The sequence below is a fragment of the Bos taurus genome, chromosome 12 (genome assembly GCF_002263795.3).
Source record: "Bos taurus isolate L1 Dominette 01449 registration number 42190680 breed Hereford chromosome 12, ARS-UCD2.0, whole genome shotgun sequence".
NCBI lineage: Eukaryota > Metazoa > Chordata > Mammalia > Artiodactyla > Bovidae > Bos > Bos taurus.
In genome coordinates, this window is record NC_037339.1 from 32,654,496 (window position 1) to 32,678,804 (window position 24,309).

The 24,309-nt window shown below is 46.0% G+C and overlaps 1 protein-coding gene across 3 annotated transcripts in view; it reads left to right on the forward strand.

Annotated features, from left to right (window-relative positions):
* Positions 1 to 761: 761 nt before the first annotated feature.
* Positions 762 to 24,309, forward strand: part of USP12 (ubiquitin specific peptidase 12) — a 59,872-nt gene continuing 36,324 nt past the window's right edge. The window contains 1 exon segment of one of the 3 annotated variants that reach the window (NM_001098059.1): positions 762 to 871. In NM_001098059.1, the coding sequence (NP_001091528.1) occupies positions 824 to 871 (48 nt within the window). In that variant the 5' untranslated portion in view covers positions 762 to 823. 3 annotated transcript variants of the gene reach the window in all.

A 24,309-nucleotide genomic window follows, 5' to 3' on the forward strand; every position in this document is an offset into this window, starting at 1 on the left:
CTTTCAGGATGGGCGCTGGTCGCCCCCGCGACCCTCTTCGTCCCTCACCCGAAGCGGAGGCTCTAGGACCGCGAGGGCCGCGGGCGGGAGGCGGTGCAGCTCGAGCCCCGCCCCGGCCGAGCGCGGGGTGGAGCCGGCGCGGGAGTTCCCAGAGTGGCGCGTTCAGGGAGGAGGAGGGGGGTGGAGGGAGATGTCCGCGGGGAGAGGGCGGGCCCGGCGCGGGAGTGGGCGGGGCTCGAGGCGGCGGGCGGGGCTCGCTGCTGTGGGCGGGGCCGGCACGGGAGAGGGCGGGGGTGCGCGGCGGTGGGCGGGGCGGCGGCGGCGGGCGGGACCGGCCAGGGCGCGCGGAGGTGGGAGGGGCGGGGTGGCGGAGGGGCGGGGTGGCGGAGGGGCGGGGTGGCGGAGGGGCGGGGTGGCGGAGGGGCGGGGTGGCGGAGGGGCGGGGCGGAGGCGGTGGCGGTGGGCGGGGCGGGCGCGCCGCCGGGCCGCGCAGCTGCCGGGCAGGCTGGGCATTAGGGCCTCGGCGGAGCCCGCTCCCCAGCGCGCTGGGCGGGGTGCGCGGCGGGCAGGCGCGGGCCCGGAGGCAGCGGCTGCGCCCTGCGCCGGGGAGGAGCCGGGGGCGGGCGGCCGGCAGGCGGGGGCTGGGGCCCGCGGCGGGGAGTGCCGGAGCGCCGGCGGCGAAAGCGGCAGCGGCGGCTGAGCAGGCTTGGTGCGTGGGTCCGCGGCGGCTCGGGGTCGGCCCGCGGTGCGAGCGGGCGGCCCGGCTGCCTCCCTCCCCGCCCGCCGCCGCCGCCGCGATTCGGTGGAAGATGGCGCTGGGCGGATGGAAATCCTAATGACGGTCTCCAAACTCGCCTCCATCTGTACCATGGTAGGTGCGGCAGGCGGGCGGCCAGCGTCCCCGCCCTTGCCGCCCGCGGGGCCTAGCGCGGGGCCGGCCGGGGGCGGTTGGACGGCGCGGCCCGAGCGCGGGCGGAGCGGCCCCGGGGCGCGCGGGGGCAGGGAGGGGCGCGGGCCGGCGGTGCTCCCGATCGCCGCGGCTCTGGGGGGCCGGAGGCGGGAGCACGCGCGTGGTGCCCCAGCCTTTGCGTCCGGAGCGCGCGGGGCCGAGGCGGGGTAGGTAGGTCCCGCTGCCGGCCCGCGCGCACGGAAGTCGGCGCAGGTCTGCTCCCCGCGCCCTGGCGAGGCCGCGTCCCCTCGCCGGGCCCGGGGGACGGGTGTGTGTGTGTGTGTGTGTGTGTGTGTGCGAAGGGGGAAACTTTAAAGTGCTGTCGAAACTGACCCGCCCCCCCTCCTCCCCACCGTGTCTCCTCCTCGGAGGTGACTGAGCTCCCCGGTTTGCAGCCGGGGAGTCTTGTCTGGGAATGCCCGCCGATCCTGAGAACAGCTTAAGCGTTCCTGTCGTTTGTTTACTTGAACGCACTAGACGCATCGGTGTGTGACTTGGAAGTATTTCTGTGCGGGAACAGACGGCAGCAGCATCGCTGTCTTGTGTCGTGTCGGGGGCTTTTAAGTAGAAGGGGAAAAGAGCTTCAGGGGAAAAGAGCTCCTGCCTCGTGGACAAGTCCCGAGTTAAGCAGAGCGAACGTGCGTTTAAATCTTGGTGTTCTGTGCGTGGCCGGGGTACCCGTTGTCACTCCACACGATGGGGGCGAATTCGTTTCCTTAGTTCCTTATGGCTTTAACATCTGGCGATCTCTCTGGCGATCTTAGTTATGAGCCGTCTCAGGAAAAAAAAAAAAAAGTTATTCTTCTACCACGTGGGCCTAGCGATCACGTTTATTAAAGACTCCTGCAGTCTTTCCTTCTGTTTTACGCCTTCCCAGCCCTTTTTGTGCCTGTGGGAAATTCCCCCCGCCCCCCACCAGCTGTCTTCCTCGTATGGGTGGTACATTTCCTGTACCTTTCTTGAAGGAGCGGCGAATCCGATCGGAAAGATGGCTTTTAGCCGCAGATTTCTGAACTGCACCCTGAGAAACAGTATTTTTAAAAATGGCTGAAATCAGGTGGGATTAAAATCTACAGTATTAAAGACATCACGCTGAAGAATGAATCATGAAGAGTCCATTTCCTCAAGTGGATGTTTTTCTTGAACAGTTCACGTTTTAGGAAAGCATTGATGTTAAAGGGACCGTTTTAAAGGATGATTTCCAAGGGTCAGGTACATTAATTACGCTTAGATGTGTCAGTTATCATCTTACTCTGTTTCAGAAGGAATGTGATAATTAAATCTTTGAAAATGATAATCTCGATAATCTCACCAGATTGCTGAGCCTGCACAGATTGCCGGGTCATGGTTCCCTGTCAAAGTCTAGAGTTTCTGGAGAGATGTGTCTGTCTTACTGCCTGCTCATCCACTCCAGTATTTCAGGTATACATTTAGCACCTACTTCGTACAGGAGGGTGTGCTGAGCGCTGGGGATACAACAGTAGTCAAGTGGGACTTTTGCTTTCATGGTTGTTTACCTTCTAGTTAAGGGAAACAAGCGTCATTCACATTAACGAATTTATAGATGCACTAGTCACATTAAGAAAATGAGGCAGAGCAATTTGCCCTGTCAAACACTGAGTGGGATCTTGATCTCAAGAACCTTATACTCTAGAGTTCTTTCTAGGGCTTCTGCTCTGGTGCATTAATTGCATGTAGTGTAATGTGTGTATTGTTGGCAGATACAGAAACATCAGTGCTCAGCCAAATGAGATTGCTCCTGAAGCAGTGTTAAAGTTGGGTGTGTCAGTTTTCATATTTGAATAAAAACTCTGACGCTGTCCGAGATAGAGCCGAACATCTCAAAGTAGCCTGCGATCTTTTGCTTAAGGAGCACTTCAGCCTATCTTCTGAGATATCACCAAGTAGACAACGAAGCAAAGCAAAGTATTTACCTGTGTGCCTTTGTAGATTTCTGGTGCATTCACAGCTCGCTCTCAAGCAGGTAGCCTTACTTGAATAATCTTACAGCTGTCCATCCCCAGCCTTCATCCCCACTCATGTCTTTTCACAGCATTTTTTTAATCTCAGTGGTACTTCCCACACTAGCTATGTTGTAAAGTTTTCTCTTATCGCCTTATTATGATAGACTGTAAAGGCCTTAAGCGGAGGGACTGTTGTTTATTTGTGCAGTTTGGTAGAGCACTACCTTCTGCGGACGGTCAAGAGTTTGTCCGGGTCCCTTCCGTCCCATGCCAATGTCTGGGGGGAGTGAGTTTCGCTAAACGTGGCTGAGATTGAGGTTGTGTGTTGGGTGGTGGGAGGAGGGGGCTGGATCTCTCAGAGAATCAGCAGCTGTGAAAACATTTATAATGAGTTGACATTTTATACTATAAATAATAAATTTGACAGAATTTTATTTTACCTGTCAACATAAGGCACTTGGGCAAATCAGCAGTCCCTTGGACTTGGATTGGATTAAGTACCTGTTAAAAGCGAATCTCTTCCAAAGTGCCTTCTCCTAGATCACTGTTCTGCTGGCATGGTAATGTTAGTCAAGTTTGTTGCTCTTAAGTCAATGTTACAGCCTAATCGAGTGAGGGATTGCGTTTAGGCTGCAGGGAATCCATCTGCAGGGTGCCTCTAGAAACCCCTCTTATTTATGATGTCCAGGAAATAATTTCAGTATCACATGGTGCTTGTTTTGCCGCCAAAGTAGCTCCTGACTTGAGGGCCTGGCATGGAGGATTTACCCAATATTTAATTTGTACTTCATCGTGGTGAAATAATGGGAAAGTGACAAATGCATGTAGAGAGGCGGCCTGCGTTTGGAAATCAAAGTGAAGTTGTAGAGCAGCTTGTAGCGGCTGGGACCTGGTGACCACACGGGTCAGGGCCGTCAGGAAGCACAGTAGGGGGTGCTCTGGGGATGTGAGAGGCATCTAGGCTTGTTTGGGTTGTAGGAGTCCTGGCCGGGGAAGGGGCATGGGCTGGGGCTTAAGTAAAGGAGAAGTTGTGGCAAAGGAAGGTGGTAGGTGGTGGGGTGGCCTGGCTTCTTGCCCGTCCCCAGTCTCTGGAGTCAGCTAGGTCCCCTGGAACATGGGACTGCTGAGCCAAGAGCATAATCTGCAGCTTGGTGTCTGACAAGTTCGCTTCGAAAAAGGCGTGGGAATCTTGAAACTGACTGTACTTACTGCAGGAAAGTCACAGTTGAGACTGGCTACTTGTCTTGTCTTATTGAGTCTCACTGGGGTCACTCACCCATGGTGCCTTGTTCATGGGAATGAGGCTGTGGGGTAGGCTCTTCTTGTAGTCTGAATATTCTATTAAATAATAACATTCTGTGTTCCTTCTTAGGAAATAGGGTGGATGTGCTGTGCTCAGTTGCTCATTCATGTCTGACTTTGCAACCCCGTGGACTGTAGCTCATGGGGATTCTCCGGGCAAGAATACTGGAGTGGGTTGCCATTCCCTTCTCCAGGGGATCTTCCTGACCCAGGGATCGCACCCAGGTCTCCTGCATTGCAGACAGATTCTTTACCATCTGAGCCACCAGGGAAGGGTGGATGTAGTTCTTTTATTAGCGAAATATTTAATTAATTTTTATCTATACTTTAGTAGTAAAATTAGTGTTTCTGTGACAGGAATATTTAAAGTGAGTTGCTGTTGGTTTTCTAATTTTGCCGTTTTTAACGTTAACTTAGGAGGGATGAAAACTTCAAAAATAAGGAGTCTTCTGTCATATAATTGGTTGGATAGGAAATGTTTGAAGAGGTGTTTGAGGACCTTAGTGGATAAATCGTTGAGAATAAGTTTTATTTAAGCCAGCTGATCTTCTGAATTTGGACAGAATACATACTGGACATAAAAAATTATTCTCATTATAGAAAATTTGGAAAATATTCTATTAAAAAGAGTTTGGAAACTCTGAAGGCAGCAGAAAATAATTTACTTTACCCTCCCCCCCACCCCCAGAGCTTGTTTTGTCTTTAAAAAAAAAAAAATTCACCTATTTTTGGCTGCTCTGGGTCTTTGTTGCTGCTCAAGGGCTTTCTTTAGTTGCGGTGCACAGACTTCTCATTGTGGTGGCTTCTCTTGTTGTGGAGCCACAACTCAGAAGTTGGGGTGCATGGGCTTTAGTTGCCTGAGGTATGTGAGATCTTCCACCATCAGGGATCGAACCCTCGAACCTGTGTCTCCTGTATTAGCAGGCAGATTCTTTACCACTGAGCCACCAGCCTCCCTTTAAAGTCAGATTAACTGAAGCTTACCTGAAAGTTTTACTGTCTCCAGAAAGATTATGTAAGCGCTTATTTAGCATTAATTCGTTTCCAGCAATCTTCATTTTTTAGATTTAAACGATCTGATTTTGTTTTGATTTCTCTCTCAGTAGCTCCGTTCTAGAAGCTTAATATAGTATTTTATAATGTGTCCTACCGCATGGTATAATTAAAAAGAGCAGTTGGACCAGAAGGAAAACTCTAGTCCAGATTTTGACATTTAGATCTGCGTGTATGGGAAAGTCTCTTAAAACTTTCCGAGTTCATTTTTCTCATTTGTAAAATGAAGGGGCTGGACTAGACGCTAATAAATATTCCTTCTGTGTTTGTTTCCTTCTAGATCTAAAACTCAGTATTCTCTAATCCTTTTAGAGTTTATAAATTGACTGTTGATTTCATCATTTTGGGAATGTTAATCATGTTTAATTAATTAATTTTACTTTTACTTTTTTGACCTCCTTCACCCAGTTCTCTCCACACTTCACCCTTGTCGGCTCTGGCAACCACCACTCTTGTTTTCTGTATCTATGAGCCTTTTTTTTTTTTTTAAGATGCCACATATAAGTGAGCTTATATGGTATTTGTCTGTCTGACTTATTTCACCTAGCATAATAACAGTAATATCCATTCATGTTGTTGGCAATGGCAAGATTTTTTTTTAGTGGTTGAGTAACATTCCATTGTATACACATACCTCATGTTCTTTATTCATTCATCCATTGATGAACATTTAGATAGTTTTTTTCCATATCTTGGCTATTGTAAATAGTGCTGCACTGAACATAGGGGTCCATTTATCTTTTTGGATTAGTGTTCTCATTTGATATGATAAATGTCCAGAAGAGGAATTGCTGGATCATATGGTAGTTCTATTTTTAATTTTTTGAGGAGCCTCCATATTGTTTTCCATAGTTGCTGTATCAACTTACATTCCTGCCAACAGTGAGCAGATTCTCTTTTCTCCACCTCCCCATTAACACTTGTTATTTTTTGTCTTTTTGACACATTCTAACAGGTGTGAGGTGATAGATACTTCCTTGTGGTTTTGATTTGTATTTCCCTGGTGATTAATGATGTAGAGTATCTTTTCATGTAACTTTTGGCAAATGTGTGTGTGTTTTTTTCAAAAGGTGTCTGTTGAGATCTTCTGCCTGCTTTGTAATTGGATTGGCTTTTTGCTATTGATTTGTATTAGTTCTTTCATATATTTTGGATATTAGTCCCTTAGCAGATACATGATTTACAGTAGTTTCTCCTGTTCAGTAGGTTGCATCTGATCATGTTTTAGATAACATGAAGAGCATGGAATTAGATATAGTTAAATATGGATTATACCTAGTTTGCTAGTTTTTAAAAAATGTTGTGGAATTTATGGATAATTATGGTCCAAAGTAAATGTTTGTTCTTTCAAAAGCATTTAGTGGAGGTGGAGAAGGCAGTGGCGACCCACTCCAGTACTGTTGCATGGAAAATCCCATGGACGGGGGAGCCTGGTGGGCTGTGGTCCATGGGGTCGCTAAGAGTCGGACACGACTGAGCGACTTCACTTTCTCTTTTCACTTTCATGCATTGGAGAAGGAAATGGCAACCCACTCCAGTGTTTTTGCCTGGAGAATCCCAGGGACGGGGAAGCCTGGTGGGCTGCCGTCTATGGGGTCGCACAGAGTCGGACACGACTGAAGCGACTTAGCAGCAGCAGCAGCGATATCACTATTTTATTCATTAAGGGGCTCAATCCACATAGCTGTTTACTTATTTTCGACAGTTTTTTCTTTTCCGATACCATTTTTTAAAGATTTTTGAATTGCTGCCCTTTTTGAGGGCTTTCCTGGTGGCTCAGATGGTAAAGAATCCACCTGCAAAGCAAGAGACCTAGGTTCAATCCCTGGGTCAGGAAGATCCCCTGGAGAAGGAAATGGCAACCCGCTCCAGTGTTCATGCCTGGAGAATCCCATGGACAGAGGAGCCTTTGCATCCATCGGGTTGCAAACAGTCGGACACGACTGAGTTACTGAGCAGGTATAAGCCCTTTTTGAGATTCCACATTTATTTTCACGGGTGTGAGTGTGATCTTGGACAAATTAGTTCTCTGTACCACGATTTTCTTATCTGTAAAATGGGGGTGAAATAACGTCCACTTTATAGGGTTCTAGAATGGTACTGGCCCATGACTAATCATCTGTTGTGTTTGTAGTTATTATTATTATCTTTGTAAAGTGGTTTGCTCCCCTCCATGAGGTAAGGACTCATTGGCACTTCTAGTTAATGTCAGGTTAGCAAATACTAGTAACCAAAATGGAAATCTTTTAAATAAAATGCAGTTATTTTAGTTCATTTTTATCGTAAGCAACATGAGTTTATTAATAGTATATGCTTCTGAGAAAGCACACATTTATTTTGAAGTTAAGTGGGTTAGATCATAATATTCAAACTAAGAATGTGGATTGTCTTTTTTCTCCTGTTTTGAGTGGTTTGTAGGAACTACTGCTTTTGGCTGGGAATAAAAATGGTCTAAATTTGCAACATTCTCAAACATGTTTGAGAAGTTTAGATAAGTTGGGAATAGTACTTTGAGAAGAAAAGTCTTATTTTTTATACTGAAAAAAAGCACACCAACTTGTCATCATTGGTAGAATGGAGTTTGTGTTTTAAAGTCAGCTTCAGGCCTTATTTCCTTTTGGATTTTCCTGTTCTTCCCTGGGGCCACATTGTTGCATTTGATTCCTTCATGCCCTGGTCCCCTACCAGGGTGACACCTCTTGTTGGCCTGTGGTGCAGTTACCAAACCTGCTTTTCGAAGAGGATTGTTGAAATATCTGTAAAATGGTTTGTGTTGGAAGAAAAAGGTAAATGCCAGGTATAACGGTGAGTTATATGAGATGCTGAATCAATAATCCAGAGACCCAGTACTGTTGAAAATACCCATATAGAAGTCATCATCATTTAAAACCTTATGCACAGAATTTATATTAGAAGGAGACGAGAGAAATGGTTTTTGTATACATAATTCATCTTGGAAGAAAAACCCTGACGTCTACTTTCCCAGAAGTACTCAATCAAGAAGAATTTCGTGATGCTGTGAAGTACATGATATTTAATATAGAATGTGATTGTGTGAGTGGTGTGGGTCTTCATAATCCTGTATGTTCACTGGCTTATCCTTTGCTGCTGCGGCTTCCAAAGAAAGATCAGCTTTTTCTCAGAGTTGTGTGACGTCTATAGAACGATGTCGAAGCTTGCTTAGGACCTCCATCTGTAGTAATCCACACATCGAAAGCTGCAGGCCAGTAAAAATTTTTTTCCAGCTCAGAACAAGTGGATATTTTTCCAGTGCCAGCTGACAGATATTCTTATTGAAATGCTTCATAGGTTCAGGGACCAACCCTGCACTTTCTACTTGTGAATAGTGGTCTCATCATGGTATATTTTAAAGAAGTTAGAGTATTGTTGCCTTTGGTTTTATTTTAGTCCTTTTTCTTTCAGTGACCTAAGCCAGGCTTCTTCCTGATGCTAAGTGTGTAAATGCTTTTCATGGAAGGCGTGATGGATTTATTCTTTTTAAGCTAATAGCGATGTGTTCTTTTTTGTTCCCCCCCGTAAAGAGTGCCTTTTCTTCATAAGTGCTTTGAGGAAGTATTCGCGGGGACCTGCATGCTGTCAGGGTGCGTGCGGTACTGAGAATATGAAGATGAGCATGATGAGCTCTGGTCTCACAGGACCTTCCCGTTCAGTGTGTCCCGAATAGGTCATAGTTGTGCCCAGAGAGAAATCTTCTTGGCTGCTGGGCAACCAGGAGCTGTCTGGATTGACCAGAGACCCTTGACCAATTTGCATCCAGAAAAGAACCCGCCTGCCAGTGCAGGAGACATGAGAGACGTGGGTTCAGTCCCTGGGTCGGGAAGATCCCCTAGAGAGGGAAATGGCAGCCCACTCCAGTATTCTTGCCTGGAGAATCCCATGGACAGAGGAGCCTGGCGGGCTACAGTCCAGGGGGCCACAAAGAGTCGGACTCGACCGAAGCGACTTAGCAGACAAGTACGCGTGAGAATAGTCTTACCTGTATGTTCCTGTGGGCTCCACACTTAGTACTCACTATGTGTACCATGATGAGAAAAAGGTCGGGAAGGAGGCCAGACGTATACAGCACATCAGGAGTGAGGAATAATCAGTATGGGAAAGAGGAAGTGGTCATTTCTCCCTGGGAAAGAGACGAGGGCTTGGGGAGGAAACCTCTCGGAAGAGATCGGAACTTAGTGCTGTTGCTGTTGTTCAGTCGCTCAGTTGTGTCCGACTTCTTGCGATCCCATGGACTGCAGCACGCCAGGCTTCCAGCACGCCAGACACTGTCCTCCAGTGTCTCCCGGAATTTGCTCAAATTTGTGTCCACTGAATCACTGATGCTATGTAACCGTCTCATCCTCTGCTGCCCCCTTCTCTTGCCCTCAGTCTTTCCCAGCATCGGAGTCTTTTCCAGTGAGTCGGCTCTTTGCATCAGGTGGCCCAAGTATTGGAGCTTCAGTTTCAGCATCAGTCCTTCCAGTGAATATTCAGGGTTGAATTTAGTGCAAGGAAGTCAGTCATTGTGTGAGCAGGAAGAGAGGGGATTCCAGAGGTGAGCAGAGGTGCAGCCTCCTGGGATCTGCATTTATCCTGAGAAGGTGTAAGTTCAGAGGAGAGTTGGGATAAAGGTATAGTGGAGTTGATAAAGGTACATTGGTAAATTTTACTACATTGATTGTTAAAACGTTGCTTTTAAAAAATATGGTGACAATAACATGATGAAGTAGAAGGGACTAATGGTAGTTAAAAACTTGTTAAAAGTCTTGTCCCCTATCCAAAAAACCTCCCCAAAAACAGTGTTAGAAAATTGTAAGTTGTATATGCATGGTAAAAATGAAGGCTAAATATATACCTACACAAGAAATGATTTTCCTTGTTTCCAAACTAGCTGAAACTTTATCACTCAAATTCTGAGGGCAGGAAAATAGGAAATATAAGATTGAAAAAAAAAAAACAAAAGAAAAAGATGAACAGAAAACCAAAGTAAAATGGAAGAAAGCTGTTTTATTAATTATAATAAATCTAAATGGATTAAATTCATCTGTATTATAGGGAAGGAACTATCAGATTACATAAAGAACTAAATATCGCTTAAAAACCTTTGTAAAACAAAAGGACAATGTATATAACAATAACACAATACTATCATCACCTCTAAGAACTTAATGTGCAGATAGCTTTTCTAGATATTTTAAGATCATTCAAGCCCTTTTTTTGTTAGTCTCATACTCCTTCTCACATCTGTCATCTTGAAGATCCTTTCAGAGTGAGGAAAGCTCAGGAAATATCAGCCCCACTTTCACAGAGTACAAAAACAAGCTTCAAGTCGTCCCCAAAGCGACTGGAGGTGAGATCCCTGTTTCTTGACTCCCTAGTCCGTGATGGTATCTACAAGACAATACGTTGCCTCTTTCATGGTTGAGATACAATTGTTTTTCTTTCCTTTTTAAACAAGAATTTGGGAAATTTTTTTGTCCCTAATTTCTAAGCTTCTCTGTATGTGTGTGTAGCTTTGAGTCCCACTCCACTTACTAATTATGTATATTTGGATGGACCACTTACTGTGAGATGGAATCATTCTCCCCATTAGATCAAATGAGAGAAAGCCTGTGAAGGGAGATGATCCATGTGGAACTGCTTTCTTTGCACTGGAAACATAAATGGAGATCCCCGTGGTGGTTGGTGATGGGCATTCGTCCTCAGGGGCAGAGGTCGGGGCGTGTCTGGCCACCTGGGCTGTGGCATGGCAGCGGGCTCCCAGGTTCCCTTTGACGAAATAGAAGTCAGTGCAGAGTTTGAAAATGAGTGTTTTAGTGATCCTGGTCTTGCGGTGCTCAGGTAACTGATGAAGCACAATTTTAGGTTCTCTTTCATTAAAAAAGTCTTTTAGGGATTTATGGTTCATAGACTTTTTTTTTCTTTTCTTTCTAATGAGGTATCTGTGGGCTTGGTTCTCCTATGACATGCAGTTCATTGCCAAATTATTTGTGCTGTGAGGGAGCAGTTTACTTGTGATGTCAGCTAACTTCTTGTTGTTTCCTTCTAGTGCCATTTTTTTTTTAAGGTCTAAAATTATAGTGAATCAATTGTGTTAATCTCTATAGTATTCATCTACCTGAGTTTTTCAGGAATGCCTGAAAAGAAAGCTTTAGTAATTCTTTCAAATTAGGATTGTAGAAAGAGAGCCCATCTGGGCACAAAGAAAGGAAGCAGTGGAGTAAGTCCTAGGGGCAAGGAAAGTAGAAAATAAGAGCCCCCTATTCTCTGGAGTGGAAAATATGTTTATAATGTGAGATCCTGTAGACATAAACATTTCCTCTGCTCTGAACCTCAGTCCAGAAAGCCAGCCACTGTCATTTTGAAGAATTTTTTTTTCTTTCTTCCCTAGAATGTTGTTCCACAGTTTTGTTTTGTTTTTTGGTTTGTTTGCTTTCCCTGATGTTGGGACGATTCCCTGGTGTTTAATCTGCTTCACGGAAGTGCTCTTCTGCAGGATGATCAAGGTGGTACCTTGGGGTAGCTGTTGGTACTTTGAAGTTTGCACGAGGAAGATGTGTCTTGAAATAGCAGAGGAAGGGTGTTCTGGTTTCTACTGAACAAGACAGCATGTTTAGACGGTTTCAGACTTCGGCCGTGAATGACGTGGCTTTGGTTCATCCAGGAGCAGGCGAGGAATGGAAATCAAGTGTTCTCCGTGTCCCCCTGAGGGAATCAGGGTTACTAAAGGTGAACAGAAGTTGGAACAGTTTTGAAATGTCAAAGGCTCAAAACTAGATACAGTTGATCAAAAACGAAACCCCAGGTACTGGATTAACGACTCTGCTAGGCAAATTTATTATTTTTGTTTTCGTTAATTTGCATGTCATTCTTTAAAAAGACAGTTCATTTTTTTTTTTCAAGACTAGTTTCTCTAGTTTACTAGTGAGTTTCATTTGTTTTTGCTGCGTATTTTAACTTGAAGGAGGCTTACGTCTCCCTCCCAGGGGACGCAGCCAGCCCACAGGACGATTCCCCTCCCTGGTTAAGCAGGTGCCCCCGGGGGAGCTGGTCAGCCCAGCAGGAGAAACCTAGAGGCACCTGTGAGCGCTCTGGTGGGTTTTCCCTATGAAAATCCAGCCCTCGCCCCATGACCAAGCTTGCAAATCTGCCTCGTTGTCGTCTTCTTTGAAGACACTCATACGTTGCCTTTTTCGACCGAAAAGTGGACTCTCTTACCTTTTCTCATCTCTGCTTGTGGTTTGTTTTTATTTTTGTCTGTTCGAGGCGGCGTGGCTGCCTCTCTCGTGTCCTCCCGCCTCTCTCCCGTGGTTGCAGTTTTCACCCCAGATGTCATCTTCTCTCCTTTTCGCTCCAGGAACTGCGCTGTGGTTCTTATACCACCCTGTATGTTGTGTTAGTGATGAGCTGGCTCATCTCCGTGGTCACTTTCGAGGCAGGGTGGTGCCTCTGTCTCTTGTCCTCCCACCTGTCCCCCCATGTGTTAGACCTGGGGTGGTAGATACGCCTCTGAGGTTGCATAAATTGTTTGGAACTATTAAAATGAGGATTTTAAAAGGGAGCACTTTGAATGCGTTACCCCACCTCCTCAGCCTTGCTCCTGCTGAGAAGGTGTCCCTTCTAAGTGACTCGTCCTTTTCTCACGCTGCTTTGAATTTTTTCTCCTTGTCTTTGACTTTCAGCGTTTTCACTATCACATGCCTGGTTGTGGGTCTGTGTGTTTATGACCTATAGATTCTTAAATTCGGGTTTATGTTAAATGCCTATACCATTCAGTTGAAAGTTTGTTTGTTTTTTTTAGAGTGGTACATTTCAGTTATAATATATCAACTTCATAGGCCAGAGTGATTAAATTCATTCAAAATCATTGTGTCTCAACCAAGAATATATTACTGCAGTTAAATATTACAAACATTCTCACAGAAGACATTCTTAAGAAAATTGGAAGCAAACTAAAATGAAATGATAGTGTGAATTCCTTTCATGAGTTGTATATTGGCATGCCTTTAGACTAGCCTTGCTGAGTATTTATGCCACAGATGAAATTGCTGGGTGTGAGCTCTTTGGAAAGGCAGTGCTCTTGAGGGTGTCCTGCATGCTTATCGGATGGTGTATTAGCTTCGTAGGGCTTCTGTAACAGGAGCTGCAAACTGAATGGCTTAGAACAAGGGAAATTTATTGTCTTACAGTCTGGAGGCCAGAGTCCAAGTCCACGGTCTGGACACTGTACTGCGCCCTTGGAAGGTGCTGGGCTCCCTGCCCCGCCGCCAGCATCTGAGAGTCTCACTTGGAAGTCTGAGCCTCAGGTGTCCCGTGGCTTGTCAGTGGCCACCTTCCCCTGTGTCCCTTCACATCATTTTTCCTCTGTGCGTGTCTATGTCTCAATTCCCCTTTTTAAAAGGACACCAGTCATACTGAATTGGAGTTCACCTTAGTGACCTCATTCTAGCTTGATTACTTCTGTAAAGACCCAGTTTTTAAATAAGGTCACAATCCACGCTGCTGTGAGTTAAGTTTTACATACATCTTTTTTTTTTTTGGTGGGGAGGGTGGGAATGGATACAGTTCAGTTCATAACGGGTGGCTTAAAGAAACATTGCCATCTCAATCCTTTCAGAAATCAGATAGGGACTTAAAGAGCTGTAGTTTTTTGGTGGTGAGGGGGGAGCAACCAGTTTAAGTGTCTTTTAAACTAACTAGTGTAAATATCTCTAACGTCACTTGTGAGCCAAGATTGGACCTGTGCAGTGGTGGACACTTAATATTCCATTAAACCAATGATGGCTGACGTTTTCTGGAAGTGGATGTAGTTGGTTAGCTGTGCGATTTTTTTTTCCCCTTTGTGATTGATCGTTTGCTACCTTCTACCCAGCTTCCCACTCCCAAGTCTTTCACAGATGTGTGATGTTTTCTTTTAGTTACATGGATACTTACTAAGAAATTTTACTGTCTTACTGATTATAACAGGAAAAAAATGTGATGGACAGCAATGTGTAAAGAAGCCAGAAGTCACCAGTAACCCATTAATCATTTACTCGTATTTGATTACATGTTTTTGTATCTCTCCTGGTCTTTTCCATACATGGCAGACATGATTTTTAAAACACAATTTGTATTATTAAATATGCTCTTACCGTCTTGTGGGTAATTGAGTTAATTATTAATACTAGCGCTCTCATAGCAGACTTTTATTTGCTCTTGTATCTTTCTATTCTCTGACCTCTTGGAAACCAAGATATATTTATTTTTGTTGTTTCTCATTCTCTCTTCTGACAACCAGAGTTTAGTATTACAGATTTACAGTTTTGGAGTTTAAAAAGAACCTTTTGACAACTGGCCCTTTACAATAAGTATGTGGTGCAGGGGAGCTAAATCTGACATCCTGATATTTCACAGTGATGTGCAGATTCTGAATGAACTCCCTTAAGCATCATGGTTTAGTTTGAAGCTCAGTGGGAGCTAGTGTACATTATTATTAATTTGTCCTTCCTTCTGAAAAGCTGCCAAACTGGAATGGCAAGCATTGGAAGAGAGTGGTTATGTAGGAAGTCTCCAGCCAGCAGACTGATTTCCAGAGGTCTTTTTGAAAGTCAGTCAGTTGGTGCTCATTGACTCTCCAGCGGAAACAGTGTATATAATTTAGTTCCTTAGCCAAACGGATAAGGCCTGTTTTAGCCCGAGTGTTACTGTGGTTCAGCCACATTATGACACGTGGTTCATGCAGAGGGGCTGCTGTTGCCACCTGGGAAGGTGGGACTCAGTCTCATGTTTTTGCTGCCTGTTGTTTTTCAAGAAGACTCCCTGGGGAAGGTCTTGCACTTCGCTAGTGATCTGAGGTGGACCTGACATTGGGAAGGGGGTGTGATGAGGAGGGGGAGCTCTGTGATTCTTACCCGCGTTGCGCTTTCCCCTCTGCCATTTATTAGTTACAGTCATGGGCCTATTGCCTTCAACCCTTGAGTTTATTTTCTGTATAAAGTGGGCCCCACATAATGTGCGTAATAGCTGGGTAGTGCTGACTGCATACTTGTCATTATTCTAAGCCCTTGGCATACATGAATCCATTTAGTTTTCATGGTAGTTCTGTGGGGTCGGAACTGTTGTTTTCCTTTACGGGTGGGAAAAGTGAAAGTGAAAGTCGCTCAGTTGTGTCTGACTCTGTGACACCATGGACTATACAGTCCATGGAATTCTCCAGGCCAGAATACTGGAATGGGTAGCTGTGCTCTTCTCCAGGGGATATTCCCAACCCAGGGATCAAATCCAGGTCTCCTGCATTGCAGGCGGAAAAAGAAGAGAAGCGAAAAGCAAAGGAGAAAAGGAAAGATATAAACACCTGAATGCAGAGTTCCAAAGAATAGCAAGAAGAGATAAGAAAGCCTTCTTCAGCGATCAATGCAAAGAAATAGAGGAAAACAACAGAATGGGGAAGACTAGAGATCTCTTCAAGAAAATTAGAGATACCAAAGGAACATTTCATGCAAAGATGGGCTCGATAAAGGACAGAAATGGTATGGACCTAACAGAAGCAGAAGATATTAGGAAGAGATGGCAAGAATACACAGAAGAACTATACAAAAAAGATCTTCACGACCCAGATAATCACGATGGTGTGATCACTGACCTAGAGCCAGACATCCTGGAATGTGAAGTCAAGTGGGCCTTAGAAAACATCACTATGAACAAAGCTAGTGGAGGTGATGGAATTCCAGTTGAGCTATTTCAAATCCTGAAAGATGATGCTGTGAAAGTGCTGCACTCAATATCCCAGCAAATTTGGAAAACTCAGCAGTGGCCACAGGACTGGAAAAGGTCAGTTTTCGTTTCAATCCCAAAGAAAGGCAATGCCAAAGAATGCTCAAACTACCGCACAATTGCACTCATCTCACATGCTAGTAAAGTAATGCTCAAAATTCTCCAAGCCAGGCTTCACCAATATGTGAACCGTGAACTTCCTGATGTTCAAGCTGGTTTTAGAAAAGGCAGAGGAACCAGAGATCAAATTGCAAACATCCGCTGGATCATGGAAAAAGCAAGAGAGTTCCAGAAAAACATCTATTTCTGCTTTATTGTCTATGCCAAAACCTTTGACTGTGTGGATCACAATAAACTGTGGAAATTCTGAAAGAGATGGGAATACCAGACCACCTGACCTGCCTCTTGAGAAACCTGTATGCAGGTCAGGAAGCAACAGTTAGAACTGGATATGGAACAAGAGACTGGTTCCAAATAGGAAAAGGAGTACGTCAAGGCTGTATATTGTCACCCTGTTTATTTAACTTATATGCAGAGTACATCATGAGAAATACTGGACTGGAAGAAACACAAGCTGGAATCAAGATTGCCGGGAGAAATATCAATAACCTCAGATATGCAGATGACACCACCCTATGGCAGAAAGTGAAGAGGAACTCAAAAGCCTCTTGATGAAAGTGAAAGTGGAGAGTGAAAAAGTTGGCTTAAAGCTCAACATTCAGAAAACGAAGATCATGGCATCCGGTCCCATCACTTCATGGGAAATAGATGGGGAAACAGTGTCAGACTTCATTTTTCTGGGCTCCAAAATCACTGCAGATGGTGACTGCAGCCATGAAATTAAAAGACGCTTACTCCTTGGAAGGAAAGTTATGACCAACCTAGATAGCATATTCAAAAGCAGAGACATTACTTTGCCAACAAAGGTTCATCTAGTCAAGGCTATGGTTTTTCCTGTGGTCATGTATGGATGTGAGAGTTGGACTGTGAAGAAAGCTGAGCGCCGAAGAATTGATGCTTTTGAACTGTGGTGTTGGAGAAGACTCTTGAGAGTCCCTTGGACTGCAAGGAGATCCAACCAGTCCATTCTGAAGGAGATCAGCCTTGGAATTTCTTTGGAAGGAATGATGTTGAAGCTGCAACTCTAGTACTTTGGCCACCTCATGTGAAGAGTTGACTCATTGGAAAAGACTCTGATGCTGGGAGGGATTGCGGGCAAGAGGAGAAGGGGACGACAGAGGATGAGATGGCTGGATGGCATCACTGACTCGATGGACGTGAGTCTCAGTGAACTCCGGGAGTTGGTGATGGACAGAGAGGCCTGGCATGCTGCGATTCACGGGGTCGCAAAGAGTCGGACACGACTGAGCGACTGATCTGATCTGATCTGATCTGATCTTTACCACCTGACCCAACAGGGAAGCAAACCGAGGCACAAAAAGCTGAAGGAGTTTTCCTACCGTCATGCAGATCTAGGGTTCAGATCACTTGAGTCTGGGTCCAGAGTCTTGGTTTATAACTGTCTCACTTAACCGGTTGTCCAGAAGCACTGCTCTGAGGTTACTGGGGGGCTCGCAGGTGGCTCAGTGGTAAAATACCCACCTGGCTATGTAGCAGACGTGAATTTGATCCCTGGCTTGGGAAGATCCTCTGGAGAAGGAAATGACAACCCACTCCAGTGTTCTTCCCCAGGAAATCCCATGGACAGAGGAGCCTGGCAGGCTAGAGTCCATGTGGTGGCGAAGAGTCAGACACAACTAAGTGACTGAGCACACACACATGAGGTTTCTAGGAGGAGTAAATGAGATGGTATATCAGGGATCTGGTTCAGTAAACGTTAGCTCCCTTCTTCAGCTCTCAAGTAGTCCTCGAGGAACCCTGTGTATTCATGGCTGACTATATACTCAATCAAGTTATGAACTTCCTGTATCAGCAAGGTGAATTTTAATAACATAGTAGTACTTCGCTTGACCTGTCTGCACATTACCTTCTTATTTCAGGTGGAAATCCTCAGTCAAAATTCAGGCAGTTTTGGGGTGAGTGGAAAGGGAGGGACAGACCCTGGGAAGGGTCTGCCCAGGACATGATGGAGTCGCTTGGTGTCAGGCATCATCGGCAGCTGGAAAGTCTGAGGCATCAGAGCACTTGCCACTGGGGGGTAGGGCCATCTCTCTGTGGTGGTTCTGAGTTATACTTAGCTCTTTCTTGGTTTAGGTTCTAGTGGGAGAAATTAACCTTTCAATTAAAAGTTATGTGTTCAGTAAAGGAATTGAATTCTAAGTGGGCAGATTCTGATGGATCATCTCAAAATCAGGGCTTCCTTCGACCTGACAGGTCCATTCCTCACCTGTGACAAGCCGTGGCAGTTTTCTAATGCTGTCTCTCATGCACAACGCAGTACCTATGTGTGACTTCACCTGCGTTTATATATATCCTAAGGTCCGCTGGAGGAGGGCATGGCAGTTCACTCCACTGTTCTTACCTGGAGAATTCCATGCACAGAGGAGCCTGGTGGGCTACAGTCCAGCAGGGGTCACAAAGAGTTGGACGCAAATGAAGAGACTTAGCATGCATGTACCACATAAAATAACGTGGGCCTAGGGCTTCCCTGGTGGCTCAGATGGTAAAGTGTGTGCCTGCAATGCAGGAGATCTGGATTCGGTCCCTGGCCAGGAAGATCCCCTGGAGAAGGAAATGGCAACCCACTCCAGTACCCTTCCCAGGACAATCCAATGGACAGAGGCCCTGTAGGCTACAGTCCATGGGGTCGCAGAGAGTCGTGCATGACTGAGTGACTTCAGTTGCGTATATGAAATTGCTGTAGGAAAGCTCTGTCTTTCTAAAGAGGTTTCTGACATTAAAGTTTTATCTAAGAACAACTGTTTTAGAAACAATTTTATTTTTTATTTTTTTTAGAAACAATTTTATACACGTGTGTAGCGCAAGCTGGAGGAGCCTTACTACTGTGGTAGGGATATTGGATGTATCAGCATTACAGAAATGAATCTTCCTCCATTAGATGTAAACTAAGGAAAGCTCTGTTGAATGTGTCTGCAAGCTTAAATGTTGGTATTTTGATCTGTACGCTGAACTTCTTTACCAAAGAAGTCATTAATCTGGGCAAAGTCCAGCAGAATGTTAACGGTAACAGATAGAGATGTGTAGGGTGTTCAGCTGGAGCAAACTGAAAAGAATGAAAGGTGCAGCCGTGCTTGGGAAGATAATGATTTAAGGTGTAGAATGTGAATACAAGGCTGTGTTCTCGTCTCACCTGGGGCCCTCTGGGACTGAAATGTGTGCCGACACCTGGCCCACACCGTCTCAGACAGAGCAGGGCACCGTGGTCCTTCTGCAGGGTCAACGTTGATCTCTCTGTTGTATCCTGGGGTTCCAGAATCAGTGTTTCTTTAAACTCAAGAGACAGAACGATGGCAAAACTAAAGGGGCAAACACTGCACAAACTGTGACAAATGTAGAGCTTCAGAACTGAAGATTGTCACAAAGTTCGCAGCTTAAACCAGCATGCGTTTGTCATCGAGCAGACCCACTGCCAGGTGAGGCTCTGATGAGAACTGACCTCTGGCCAGGGCACCAACTGCAGCCTTGCAGAGGGCACAGGTTGGAGGGGCCTGGCTTTTGGCCGGCTGTCTGTAGGAGACAACCCTCAGCACTGAGAGGCCGCCTCCAGTTCCTGGCTGTGAGACCTCTCCATGGGAGCCCTCCTCCATGTAGCCCTCCCCTCCACGTGGCCCCTCTCTGTCCTGGGATGGTCCTCTCAGCTCCTGGCAGCCTGTTCCTTCAGAGCCAGTCAGTGAGTCAGACAGCACGCCAGTGAGCGGTGCAGAGTCTTCTATAACCAAAGAATTGTCGTCCCATGACCTTCGTCAGATTCTGTTGGTTAGAAGCAAGTTGCTGGCCCTTCTTGCAGTCGAGGGGAGCCCTTTAACTCTGTCCACCACAGTGATGCCTTCCCAGCAGCTTGTCAGTGTGAAGTCAGCCTGACTGAGGCCTGTTTCTGCCCTTGCTTGGTAAATGTCCTACTTGTGATTATTTTCTGTGAAGGGGCCACCTCTTTCTAAATGAATCCGTTATCTGAATCACTTCTTTGGCAGTTCATCATGTTTCCCATTCTGTTTTAACCAAGCGCAGTCTTCTTTCCTAAAGAAAAACAGACGTCTCTCGGGTCAACGCTTCATGTCGTGTGCCGCCGTGCACCATCTGCTGTCTGCAGCCCAGAGTGTCTCTTGACCAGCCTGTCTTCTTCCTTCCCACCTGCTGTACACCTCCTGGGTTATTTTGAGGTGAACCCCAGGTACCATGTTATCACTGAAATTAACTTTTCCTGTTGGGCCCTGGTTCTCCTCTCCTACGCTGTGGGTTCCCTGCAAATAGGGATCGCCTCGTCCACATCTTGCTTTGTCCTGGTGGTGCCAAGTGGGTAGGCAGCTACACACACGTGTGCAAAGTCATTTCAGAATCCCTATCGCTTTCCACATAGACTCATGATGACGAAGCAGTCCTTTGATAACAAGACTCCGCAGTAACTCAGGCCTGTGGTGGGAGGATTCCTAGACGGAATCCTGCCTGAGTTCTAGCCGGAAGGAACCCTGTTCACACAAAGCTCGTGTGTTCTGGGTGGGGAGACATGTGTCCTGGCCCCCTCCCCAGTGCGCTCCTGGCTGCACTTGTTGACGTATGATTGTATCCTCCGTAGAGACCAGCCGATATCTTAGGATTTGTGTCTTTCATAGACCTCAGTGGCTAAGTGTTTATGTAAATGTTTGGTGGTGCAGCTGAGACCATAAAGCATTACCTGTATTCAATTGATAAATTTTGTTACACTTAGAGATCTGAGATAAAAAGAAAAAAAACTATGAATGTTTTCATTCACTTTATGATGCCTCTTCGTTCATCTTCAGGCTGCTTGTAGGTGCCTCTAGCAGCAGTGTTTTGTTCCTGATGTGTTTGTGTCATCCGGCCCAGCTTGTCTGCATGGCATCTCCTCTCTTGTTTAAGTGCATCACGTGTAAGTCTCTCTTTATGACACTGGTGGATACTGTGGCTTGGGATGGCGTTCCTGTTCACAGAATGGAGCACTGTTTTTCGTCTGCTTGTTTGCTGATACCCCACATAATATATCACTAATTGCTGACCTAGTCTCTCCTTTATAAAAGTGATTTTTAAAAGACTATTTTATTTATTTGGCTGCACTGGGTCTTAGTTGTGGCATGTGGCATCTAGTTCTCAGACCAGGGATCGAACCTGGGCTCCCTGCATTGGGAGCTTGGAGTCTTAGCCACTGGACCCCCAGGGCAGCTCCCTGTAAAAGTGATTTTAAAGCTTTATTAGAACATCCATCGGGAGAAGGCAATGGCACCCCACTCCAGTACTGTTGCCTGGAAAATCCATGGATGGAAGAGCCTGGTAGGCTGCAGTCCATGGGGTCACTAAGAGTCGGACACGACTGAGCGACTTCACTTTCACTTTCCACTTTCATGCATTGGAGAAGGAAATGGCAACCCACTCCAGTGTTCTTGCCTGGAAAATCCCATGGATGGAGAAGCCTGGTAGGCTGCAGTCCATGGGGTCGCACGGAGTCAGACACGACTGAAGCAACCTAGCAGCAGCAGCAGCAGAACATCCATCACATTCTGTAATGAGATCACGTCTCTAGCATTACAAAATTATGTTCAAGTTGTGTTCAAGTTCCTTACTTCTTCTCTAGAGGAATTAGAATTACTGTTTGTTGGGGTTGTTTCAGACTTCCTCGGCTTACTCTTCGCTGTTCAGAAGGAAGTAACTGTGAGAGTATTTTTGGTAGTAGGAAAGACTTAAGGGGACCTGAATGGAGAGCAGGTCCCTATTCTTTGGGATTTGGGGGAGGGAGCACCATGTGTCTGGGCAGGTGATGTGTGTGCTCACCTTGGGACTCACGTTTCCCTCCTCAGACTGAATAGAGGAGACCTGTTCCCCACCTCTGTGTCAGTTTCAGAATATAATGGAAGATGATTCTAGACGGCAAACCAAATGGGATAAGGATATTTTTGAAGTTGAGTCACCTTTGGTCTGCACACTGCTTCTCTCCATGTTCTATCCCGTGGGAATCAGCATCACTATAAAGAGCAGTCCTTTAGTCCTTCTTTGGAGTGTGGTGACACAGTCAGTGTGACTAATAAGTTTTCAAATTTGTTCTAATTTATAAAAACTATTCTGAAGTAGATAATGGATCTATGAGTTTCTTTTACATTTCTGGATGTAATAAGAAAGCATTGTTGGAAGTGACTTCAGGAAACAGCGGTCTGAATGGAACAGCCTTTGCTGTGGGGTGTGAGTTTCTGCTCAGATTGGTTTAGCACCAAGAAGGACTCCTTTCATGACTGTAGATGTTTATTAGCAGAGCTTGTTATAGGATTTAGATATATTAGTGTCATGTGGAGCGTAGACTACTGGAAGTGATATAATACTTGTTAATATAAAAACTCTTACGAGATCTGCTATAAAGGACCCTGTGGCCAGTGTGAGCACATGCATGTCTGCTTCTTCAGTGGCACCATCTGTGGGAGTCACAGAAAGGTGTGTCTGCGTGCATGTGCTGAGTGGCTGGCTATCGGTGCTTTGTCTATTGAACTGCAATAGAGCTAGAGGCTGAGCGGCGTTACCGACGCACCAGATCCTTTGAGGGATTCCTAGAGGACTGGAAAGTAGTGATGGGAAAGAAAAGAAGCAAAAAACAGACCAGCCAGCTGTGGTCCTCCCCAGAGAGCTCCTGTGGAAGCTTGAACTTGGAATCTGCCGTTCATGGTTGGCTGTGGCTGTGATGCCGTCACCATGGTAATCGCATCTAGCCTCTGGCTTGGGAGAGCTGGGTCAGGGAGCCTTCTCGCTTCCTATTGACACAGAGTAGTGGGCACATGGGGTCAGGCCAGAGACCTGGTCTTTGCAGAGAGTGGCTGACCTTCTGTCTGGGGGTGGGTGGACTGGCCGTTAGGGCTGGGGAGAGAGCAGGGACCGGCATGTGATGGGCTGGGTCCCCGCAGACCTAAGGCCAGCCCAGGGTGCAGCCACCCCCAGCCACGCCCCCCGGCGCTCTGCCTCCCTGTCCCTCCCAGCTCTTTCAGGACCAGTGGGGAGGAATCCCAATCAGAGATGCAGATGCTGGCCATCTTTCTTTCACAAGTTGGATCTGCTAAGCGGGGGTTTCCAGACACTTAAGGGAAACCGGGGAGGGAGAAGGAGAACGGGAAACTTGAAAGATTCTCCTTTAAGTGACAATAGTTAAATGTCCAAGGGCCATGTGTCTGTTCCTTAGGTTTTTTTCTTGTTGACTTTCCTGAACTTTGTCGCATCAATGTTTTTTTTTTGATAGTTGTAAAGTTTTGCCGCCTTTGTAACTCACCTTTTCTTACGTCGAAGTTACTCAACGTCTTTTTGTCTGCTTTCGAGTTGAGCTCCCCGGGCAGCATTGGCTGCCCTCCAAGCCGCTGTCTGTGGAGCTCCTGTGTTGTGAGTGAAGTGTGGTGGGTGAATTGTCACAGAAGCAAATGTGAGTGGTCCAGCCTCTGCCCAGGTAAACAGGTAGTAGGGATGGGGAGGAAGGAGGGACATAGAAGGAGAGTTTCACAGCAGTAATTTACCTATTTTATGAGATTGGTGAATCTGGCTAGAGAGTTAAATATAGAATTACTAGATTCCCTAAAGCAATCTTATACCCAGTAATTCGTAATAAAAACTGGGAGGTGGTGTGGGGAAGGAGAACCGGAGGCGTGTGCGTGCCAGTTTCACATTTGCAGAGCAGGTTTAAAGCTGGTGACGAGACATCTGTAATTTACAGCTGTGATAATAACCACTGTAGAGCTGAAACCAAGCTGTTAGCAGCCGGTGTCTCTGGGCAAAGGAACTGAAGGGAGGGGGCGACCAATAACACCTTGCCTTTACCCTCTACCCTCTGCACTTTGCATTGTGTTCAGTGTATGAGCTTGCAGTATTTATTAAATAAGGTGTTACATGAGGCACACAAAAGGGATTTGGTGCTTGTTCTAGTATTTATTACAACTGTCCAGGGGGTGCTAACTTCAGACTTTGGGATAAAGAGCTATGTGTTTTCTTTAACCTGCCCAGTAGCTTCCCAAACAAAGTACAAGTGAGGTAGTTCGCTGTCTTCTGTTGGAATTTTCCGTTGTGTTGTTCCGTTTGGTTGAAACCATCACTTGAGTGACTGATGCTTCTGATAGCCTTACGAAGGGCAGCTTCACTCTCGTTGTTTGCTTTCCAGCCCCCTGAGCTTGGCAG